At 33.4% G+C, this 9,337-nt stretch overlaps 2 protein-coding genes across 2 annotated transcripts; both read left to right on the forward strand.

Annotated features, from left to right (window-relative positions):
- Window positions 1-4,875: 4,875 nt before the first annotated feature.
- LOC122270395 (uncharacterized) lies at window positions 4,876-7,234 on the forward strand. The gene is made up of 2 exons (XM_043047526.1): window positions 4,876-5,896; window positions 5,973-7,234. Exons 1-2 carry the CDS (start codon window positions 4,876-4,878, stop codon window positions 7,232-7,234), a joined length of 2,283 nt encoding a protein of 760 aa, XP_042903460.1.
- Window positions 7,235-8,216: 982 nt separating this feature from the next.
- Window positions 8,217-9,029, forward strand: LOC122270396 (uncharacterized). Its single transcript, XM_043047528.2, has one exon. The coding sequence runs from the start codon at window positions 8,217-8,219 to the stop codon at window positions 9,027-9,029; it is 813 nt and encodes a 270-aa protein (XP_042903462.2).
- Window positions 9,030-9,337: the final 308 nt, after the last annotated feature.

The raw sequence follows: 9,337 nt of genomic DNA on the forward strand, positions 1-9,337 counted from the left end.
ATATATCTTCTCTGTGTGCGGATGTCCTTTATAGACACTTAAAAAATCAGACTGACAGCGATGAAATTTGGCATATAGATAGTCCCATAACTGAGAAAAGTCACTGTCAGCATTAGAACATTCTACGCCGAGCAGTTCGAGTGGAATGAACGAATAACGGAATGGAATTTTCTGATTGGTGAAGCGTTAGACATTGTTTTAAATTTTATCATAAGTGATTCTGTTTTTCAAATATATATCGCAGAAAGCATCAGTGATAGTTTCTAGCTCATAGCTCAATTTGATCAAAAAATAATTTCTGGGTTATAGATCTATGTTGTAACCCATGTTGAACAGTCAACCAAATTTTTTGGCTTTACGACTACTAATGTTCAACTCTGTAGCTTCGTAATTTTGAACGTAATTCAGAAGAGAAGGGAAGTTCTGTATCAAGTATTGGGAGAAATTCCTTCGTGGATTTCTTTTTGAGGTAACTAATTCTCATTTGCATTACATGGAGATTAAAACCACTCAAGGGGACTCTAGCCCATGATCCGTCTACTACTGAGGAAATTTTACGTCAACACAGTGGTTAGTGCAGGCCGAATGCGGAATTCGTATCGACTTAATTCTCCAAATGCCAATGGCTTACGAGCTGTGCTTATCCAAGCATCGCTATAAACAACACAACACCATATCATAATCCATGTTTCCTTGATTCAAAAATGTCTGATTGATAGAAACAATCTCGCAACTATTCCATATTATGTAACTAACTAATTCTAAACTACATATTATGTTAGGAAAAAAAAGAGTCTTTATCCTGCCGTATGACTAAATTTTATTGTTTCTCCTACGTTATTTCTAAAAATAAGTTTTTAAAAGAAGCCATTAAAAACGAAAATGTTGAAAAATAATATTTAACCAAAGCCCTTTTATTTCAGAAACAAGGCAAATTTCATCTGTTTCATTAAAGAATAATATAAATGGGAAATCAAATCTTTTCTTCACAAGACGTTATAAGTAAAACTAGAATAAAATAAAAAAAATCGATAAAATTACTTTCAAAGGAAGAAGCAGATTCTGAAATGCCTTCTGGGTATAAATATTTTCAGTAAAAGCATGTGCTTTTTAAGTCAGGTCACACAAGAAATCATGTAAGTGTATGAGTACCTTTGCTTTTGTTTTTGCTTTTAGAGTGAAATTGTTACTTTTTTATTTTAAAACTTTTATAGATTAAATCGAATTTATAATTCATATTGAAAGAGTGTTATTAAAAAAAAATATTCTAAAATAAGGGTTAATCTTGAATGTTTTATTGTTAATATTATTATTCTTCCCTTTTCTCTAATAATAAAAAAGTATGTCTAATTTATTGTTTTTAATCAACATAATTCCGTTCAACATAAAAGTAATTAATTAATTTAATCCTATATCAGCCTTAAAGGATGCCAACATAAATTTTTGATAACTCATCATAGTTTTCTTTACATTTTTTTTAAATAGCATAATACTTAAAAACAACGCACTACAAAATATTTAATAACCCTAATTAAGTTATTGGTATTTTGATGAAATATAACAGTTTACCTCGTGCCTTGTATTTCTGTCAGTATGCTGCTCAGCTAAATTTTTTTCGTGGGTTCTATTTCGGGCTAAAGTCACAGGCTAAATCGGTTAACTCAAATTAACGCAAGTTCTCCACAATGAATAAATGATATTGAGTTCTAGTATATTGAAAAGGCTTTATCTAATTTAAAATGCTGGATCTTTGATTCTACTGTTTGGCATGCAGAAGTTAACTAATATAGATATTATATTAAATGAAGTTTAAAAATGTCATATTGAAAAAAATCGTTTTGTTTTTAATGTTTTGCGAAGTTATAAGATTAAAGTCAAGAAATCAATTACCGTTAAAAAAAATAATATATAGAATGGTGGAAAGTAAAGCAATGGTACTAAAAGCCTCTTACATCCGGCTCAACTGAACAAATTCGAATGGAACTACAAGTGTTTTTTTTTAATTAATTAATTTATTTATTTAAATATGTCGAGAGTATTGTTGAAAATTATGTTTAAGGCTGTTACAAAGAAAAGCACAAGAAAATAGATCACAGATTAATGAATAACAGAGCCTTTTATTATTTTACAACTTGCATGATCTATGTTCATATAATATAGAGCAACAATATGCGTATGGTTGCATGTATGTACAGTGAACAAAAAAGGAACGGACCAACCTGAATTTTTGATCTAATGATCGAATCATCCTGTTCTAGGACTCAATCTTAATCGCGCGATGGGGTGAAATCAAATATGCTAATTAATAAGTGCAAACGATATTTTAAGTAACGCAATCTGACACAAAAACGAACTTTCTCTGATTTTTTGATGGATTGAGATTTCTGACCCCAAAAATATAGGGGCTAGCCGCAATCTGGAAAATATGGTCCCAATAGTTTGGTCATGAGAGCGCTTCAAAGTTAGGAGCATGTAATCTTAATTTTACTTATTGCGTATTTTGTTACATCTCGAGAACTTTTTAAACGAATGGAACATTTTTTTTTGCAATTAGTTATAAAAGAGTTAATTTTTTCGAGTAGAATGATTAAAAAAATTTTAATTGCATATTGTTACATTTTGAATTGTTTTAGCATACTACTTTTTGCATCATTTTAAAGAATATAATTTCGCATGACAAAATGCAAAATTTTATTAAAATTAGTTGAATAACTTTTCAGAATTTGCATTTCAAAAATGGCAGATGTCTAAAATTCGATTTTTCAAGAACAATTCAACCGATTTCGCTCAAATCTTGTATTTTGGAATGTAAAATTGCGTACTTTAAAATTATGCGAAAATTGTATATCTTACAATTAAAAAAATTTTCGACTATTATTTAATATCATAATAAAAAAAATTAAATGTTTGTTAAAATCTATTTTTTGTATTGAATTATCTTTGTACAAATGAATTTTATAATTGTCACTTAAAATCTCGAGATGTGGCATAATACGCAATTAAGATGTCCAAACTTTGAATCGTTCTCCTGACCCTACTATGGAGAAAATATTTCCCTGATTGCGGCTACTCCCCTAGATTTTGTGGGTTAAAAATCCACATCCGTTGAAAAAAGGGTATGTTTATTCAGAAGAAGTACCTTTTTGCGTCTGATTTCGTAATTTAAAATATTGTTTGCACTTATTAATTAGAATATTTGAAGTCACTCCCTCGAGCCATTAAGACTGAGTCCTAGAACGTGACGATCCGATCATGAGATCAAAAGTTATTCAGGATGGTCCGTTTTTTTTTGCGCATCGTATACTGAGAAAAAAAAGTATGACCAAAACTACCAGAATATTATAAAATTGGCCATGTTTCTGGCTCTATGAAAAGACATTAAAAAGATCCGTAATTTTTTCCGAAGCGCTTTGGAAAGGACTTTTGATCACATAAGGTTTTATACTATGTAATAAACAAAGTGTGGAAATTGTTTTTAATTTTATCATGATATTTTATGTTTGTTAATATTAGGGAATCGAAATTAAACCTAACTCAGTTTTTATGTTAATAACAGTCTTGTTATTCAATTTAAAAAACATTTATTTTCCTTTCATGCGTTTGTTTTACACAACCGAAGATACTCCAATGAAATTAGAAGAGGGAAAACTTTTAAGGTTAGAAAAAATAGTAGTGACAGAGTAACATGACGGGCACTTAAGTATCAGGACGATGATGGATCGTATTGCAATACTCTGAGCGATATTGAATCAATTGTAGACGATGACATATGAGGAAGTGTCTATCAGGCATTTTTGTCTCAAGCTTGCTCAAGAGAATAACATCGACTTCTTTTGAAAACTTTATTTGAAAGTAGAAAATCGGCGAAGAGAGTGATTTATTACAAATGGGGGAAATGGCCATGGTTGTCATCAGGTATGCTAAACATATTTTTGCTAAACAATCTTAGGAGGGCGATTTTTAGGTGTGTAGATGTGGATGTAGATGTGGTGTGTAGACTGACAATATATATATATATATATATANTCGAGAATGGTTTAGATTCACAATTCGGTCCAATTTCAATTGTTTTTTTAATTAATTTTTTATTGAGTGGGAAAAATTCTACTTCTTAAAAGTTATACTTCTTATGCGACTTCCAACAAGAAAGCGTTAAACGTTTAACGCTACATTTTTATTGGCCGGGAAATCACGTGGTAGGATCCAGTTTTCCCTCATTCATTTCCATATTGTTTTGGCTCTCACTAGCAAAAAAATAATAAAAGTCATAAAACTTCTGTTTTTCTGTAAATATTTTTTTAGCTTGTTTTGATACACATATAATTTAATAGGGAGCAGAAAAAAGAGTCGTTGAATAGAATTTGTAAGTTCGTGTTATTATTGTGTTTGAAGAGTTTTGATGTGTGCATTTTAAAAATGTAAAAAACTACACATTTTGTAGATTCAGTGCGGAATTGAAGTGAGTATTTTGTATTATTTTAGATCGAATTTATACGTGCGTTGGTTAACAACTACTCTAACCTATAAATTTATTTGTGAAGCTAATTGATTCCATATAAAACTTCTTCAATTGTTTTTATTTAAAAATTCTTATTTGAAATATTAAATAAAAAAAAGCAAAAAAATAAAATTACAAATTTTTTATTTAAAATTTGGTACAATAAATCTTCTCAGTCCTGTTATTTAATTAAAATATCATTTTCAATAAATTACTAATATTTTTATGTACTAATTTACAGTATTTTGTTTTACAAAGAAATGCCACGTCTTCGTGGAAGAGCAAGAAATATTGATCGACGTACTCGAAACGCACAATTGGTCCATGATCGTTGATTGAATAGAACAGTTGAAGAACACTTGACGGATAATGTGAAAATGAAAATTCAGAGTGAGAAATTCAGAGATTCACGTGAAAATGAAAATTCAGAGCAACGCAATCAACGTCTTCGTGCAAATGCATTAAGACAGCGAGAGATACGCCAACGAGCGACCAACGAAAACAGAGAACGTAACCAACGGCGAATGCAAGATAATCGAGCATTGATACGAGCATCACTTAATCGTCTTGCGTTTGAATATGATCCTGAAATAGACTATTCGTCACATGCATTAATCTTAATCGGTAGTATGGACAACAAGTGTCAATACTGTCATGCTTTAAAGTACAAAGGTGAATCAGCTGGTTTATGTTGCGCATCTGGAAAAATTTCACTTCGACCGTTAAATCCACCACCGGAATCTTTGAAAACATTATTAGCTGGAGCCACATCTCAGTCAAAATTGTTTTTGCGGAAAATTCGTAAATTCAATTCTTGCTTTCAAATGACATCATTTGGAACAACAAAAATTCTTCATAATGAGGATGGTCATAATTTTGAATCTACATTTAAGATTCAAGGTCAAGTGTACCACCAAATTGTTTCATTGCTTCCAATGCCTAATGTCGATCCAAAATTCTTACAAATTTACTTTATGGGCGATGAGGAGCTACAAACTCATACACGGTGCGTATACAACCATATAGAGCAGATGGAGGAACGAGAAATTGTGAACATTTTGGAAACGTTCTTGCACAACCATAACCATTTGATGCGATTGTTCAAGACTCTTTCCAACAAACTGCAAAACGACAACTACGGCATTGTTATTAAAGCAGACAAAGTGCCCTATGGAAAGTACGCAGGCACATATAATGTTCCAACTGTTAATGAAGTTGCAGTTGTTATGGCTGGTAACCCATGTGAACGTCGAGATATTCGCATACAACGCAGAGATAATACAATACAAATAATTCAAGACAATCATCGTTCTTACGACGCACTGCAATATCCGTTGATATTTTGGGAAGGAGAAGATGGATATCATTTAAATATTAAACAAAGGAATCCAACAACAGGCACAACTTATAGATTATTTTATAATTTTTTTTAACCAATTATTTCTGTTTATCTTATAAATAGTTTTATTTACAGGTGAAGAACTAATCAAGAAAGTTAGTGCGATGAACTTCTACGCATACCGGTTGATGATTCGTGAAAATGAAGATAATAACATTCTCCGATGCAGACAGCTATTTCATCAGTACATTGTTGATATGTATGTAAAAATCGAAAGTGAGAGATTGCGTTATATAAAATTTAATCAAGCGAAACTTCGTTCTGAAGAGTACATTCATTTGCGTGACGCCATAATCGGTAACGTAGATGCAACGAATGATATCAACAACATCGGTACCGCATATATTCTTCCATCATCATACATTGGTAGTCCGCGTCATATGCAAGAATATATTCAAGACGCCATGACTTACGTACGCGCATACGGCCGACCAGATCTTTTTATCACATTTACGTGTAATCCAAACTGGGATGAAATTAAAAATTTGCTGTTATCAGGTCAAACATCGATGCATCGCCATGATATCATTGCACGTGTGTTCAAACAAAAATTGAAATCTCTGATGAAATTGATTACACATCACTCGGTATTTGGTGAAACACGATGTTGGCTTTATTCTGTTGAATGGCAAAAACGAGGTTTACCTCATGCGCATATTTTGATTTGGTTGGTGGACAAAGTACGCCCAGAAGAAATTGACAAAATTATTTCAGCGGAAATTCCAAATCCGAATGTTGATCAAGAATTGTTTGACATTGTGACTACTAATATGATCCATGGTCCATGTGGTTCTCTCAACATGACGTCACCATGTATGGATAATGGAAAATGTACGAAACGTTTTCCTAAACCATGTCAAACTGACACTATCACCAATATCGATGGTTATCCATCTTACCGTCGTAGAGATGTAGACAATGGCGGTCAATCATATGAATTGCGTCTATCAAACGGTGTAAGAGTTGACATCGATAATCGCTGGGTGGTTCCATACTCACCATTGCTGTGCAAAACCTATAAAGCACACATAAACGTTGAGTTATGCAGTTCGGTGAAGTCTATCAAGTACATTTGTAAGTACGTTCATAAGGGCAGTGATAAAGCTATATTTGCTGTTCAAAATGTAAATAAGAATGACGAAATAACACATTATCAAATGGGACGATACATAAGTAGTAATGAAGCTATTTGGCGAATTTTTACATTTCCTATACATGAAAGGGATCCTGCTGTTGTACATTTGGCTGTGCATCTTGAAAATGGACAGCGTGTTTATTTCACAGAACAGAATGCACTAACAACAAGCTTTAAAAACTCCAGAAACAACTCTTACTGAATTTTTCAACCTTTGTAATCGACAAGATATTGTTGGTGAAGACATTAATGTATGCTGATGTTCCTAAATTTTTTTTTATGGAATAAACAATCAAAAAGTTGTGAACCACGGAAACGAGGCACTCCATCCCAGGATTTGCCGACATAGTTTTGACAAATACTTTAGGATGATTATATACAGTTCATCCCAAGCAACGCGAATGCTTTTTTCTGCGTTTGTTATTGGTTAACGTTCCTGGACCGACATCCTTCCAATACTTGCGAAAAGTCAACTGTACTTTATACGGCACTTTCTTTGATGCGCGTCGTGAGTTACATTTATTGGAGGATGATAACCATTGGGACCTCACACTTGCAGATGCAGCACTGAGCTCATCTCCACAGCAAATTCGTCAATTATTTTCAATAATATTGACAACGTGTTTTCCGTCTGAAGCATCTGCTCTGTGGATTAAATATAAAGACTCAATGAGTGAGGATATTTTGCATCGGATAAGAATTACTAATCAAAATCTCAGCATTGAATTCTCCGCAGAAATATATAACGTGGCATTAATAATGATTGAGGATATTTGTATTCTTATTTTGAACATGCCGCTCATAAATTTTGGTATGCCAGCTCCAATCCGCCAAGCAGCAGATATCATCAACAGCGACGTTCAACGTGAACACCAGTTCGATATGACTTCTCTGGCTACTTTTGTTGCTAACAATGAACGATTGCTTAGTGCTCAGCAACGAAGTATATATGATCAAATTAACGTGTCAATTGCAGCACAACAAGGTGGATTTTTTTTCTGGACGCACCAGGTGGCACTGGTAAAACATTCCTCATCTCACTAATACTTGCGCGCATTCGATCTCAAAATCATATTGCATTGGCAATTGCTTCATCAGGCATTGCAGCAACCTTACTTGATGGTGGACGGACAGCGCATTCAGCACTTAAATTACCTTCGAATATTCATACCAATCCCAAAGCAATGTGTAACATAAAGAAGCATTCAGGCATAGCTGAAGTTTTGAGAAAATGTAAGATTATTATCTGGGATGAATGTACAATGGCCCACAAGCATTCGCTTGAAGCTCTCGACAGGTCCCTAAAAGATATCAAAGATAATACTCGGCTTTCAGGTGGTGCTCTACTGCTGCTGTCAGGTGATTTCAGACAAACATTACCCGTTATTCCACGTGCGACATATGCGGACGAAATAAACGCATGTTTGAAAGAATCCTATCTGTGGCGAAGTGTCAGTAAATTATGCCTTACTCTTAATATGCGTGTTCAAGTTCAAAATGATCCATTAGCGTCAAGATTCTCTGAACAACTGTTAGACATTGGCAATGGTAATATTCAATTGTATGAAGATACACAATATATTCGACTCCCACAGAATTTTTGCATCATGGTGCCTACCAAAGAGGAGTTAATAAAAAGTATCTTTCCAGATTTGCCACATAATTATACTAATCATGCATGGCTACGTGAGCGAGCTATTTTAGCCGCAAAAAATTTAGATGTTGACGCAATCAATTTTAAAGTACAACAATCATTGCCTGGTAGTGAAATTACATTCAAATCGATTGACACTATTGTTGATCCTGATGAAGTTGTCAACTATTCTGCCGAGTTTTTAAATTCACTAGATTTACCTGGAATGCTACCCCATAATTTGAGATTGAAGATTGGTTCACCTATAATTTTGCTTAGAAATTTGAATGCTCCGAAATTGTGTAATGGCACGCGACTGGTCATAAAAAAATCATGGGTAACATTTTGGAAGCCACTATTTTAAGTGGAAAATTTCAAGGTGAAGTTGTACTTCTACCGCGGATCCCAATGATTCCTTCAGATTCGCCTATACCATTCAAACGTTTGCAATTTCCAATCCGCTTAGCATTTGCTATGACTATTAATAAGTCACAAGGTCAAACAATGACAATTTGTGGCTTAGATTTAGAAAACCCGTGCTTTTCTCACGGTCAATTATATGTTGCGTGTTCCAGAGTTGGAAAACCCTCGAATTTGTTTGTGTTTGCTCCTGAAGGATTAACCAAAAATATTGTACATCTAATGGCATTACGATAACTTAAGTTTTTTTTA

Source organism: Parasteatoda tepidariorum, chromosome 7 (assembly GCF_043381705.1).
Source record: "Parasteatoda tepidariorum isolate YZ-2023 chromosome 7, CAS_Ptep_4.0, whole genome shotgun sequence".
NCBI classification, from domain to species: Eukaryota; Metazoa; Arthropoda; class Arachnida; order Araneae; family Theridiidae; genus Parasteatoda; species Parasteatoda tepidariorum.

What these genes read in the sequence shown, in the direction of transcription:
- LOC122270395 (XM_043047526.1), top strand. Translation starts at nt 4,876, where the DNA reads ATGAAAATTCAGAGTGAGAAATTCAGAGATTCACGTGAAAATGAAAAT. An exon ending in ACAAAGGAATCCAACAACAG is followed by an intron (nt 5,897 to 5,972) that starts GCACAACTTATA and finishes TTTTATTTACAG; the next exon opens with GTGAAGAACTAATCAAGAAA.
- LOC122270396 (XM_043047528.2), top strand. Translation starts at nt 8,217, where the DNA reads ATGTGTAACATAAAGAAGCATTCAGGCATAGCTGAAGTTTTGAGAAAA.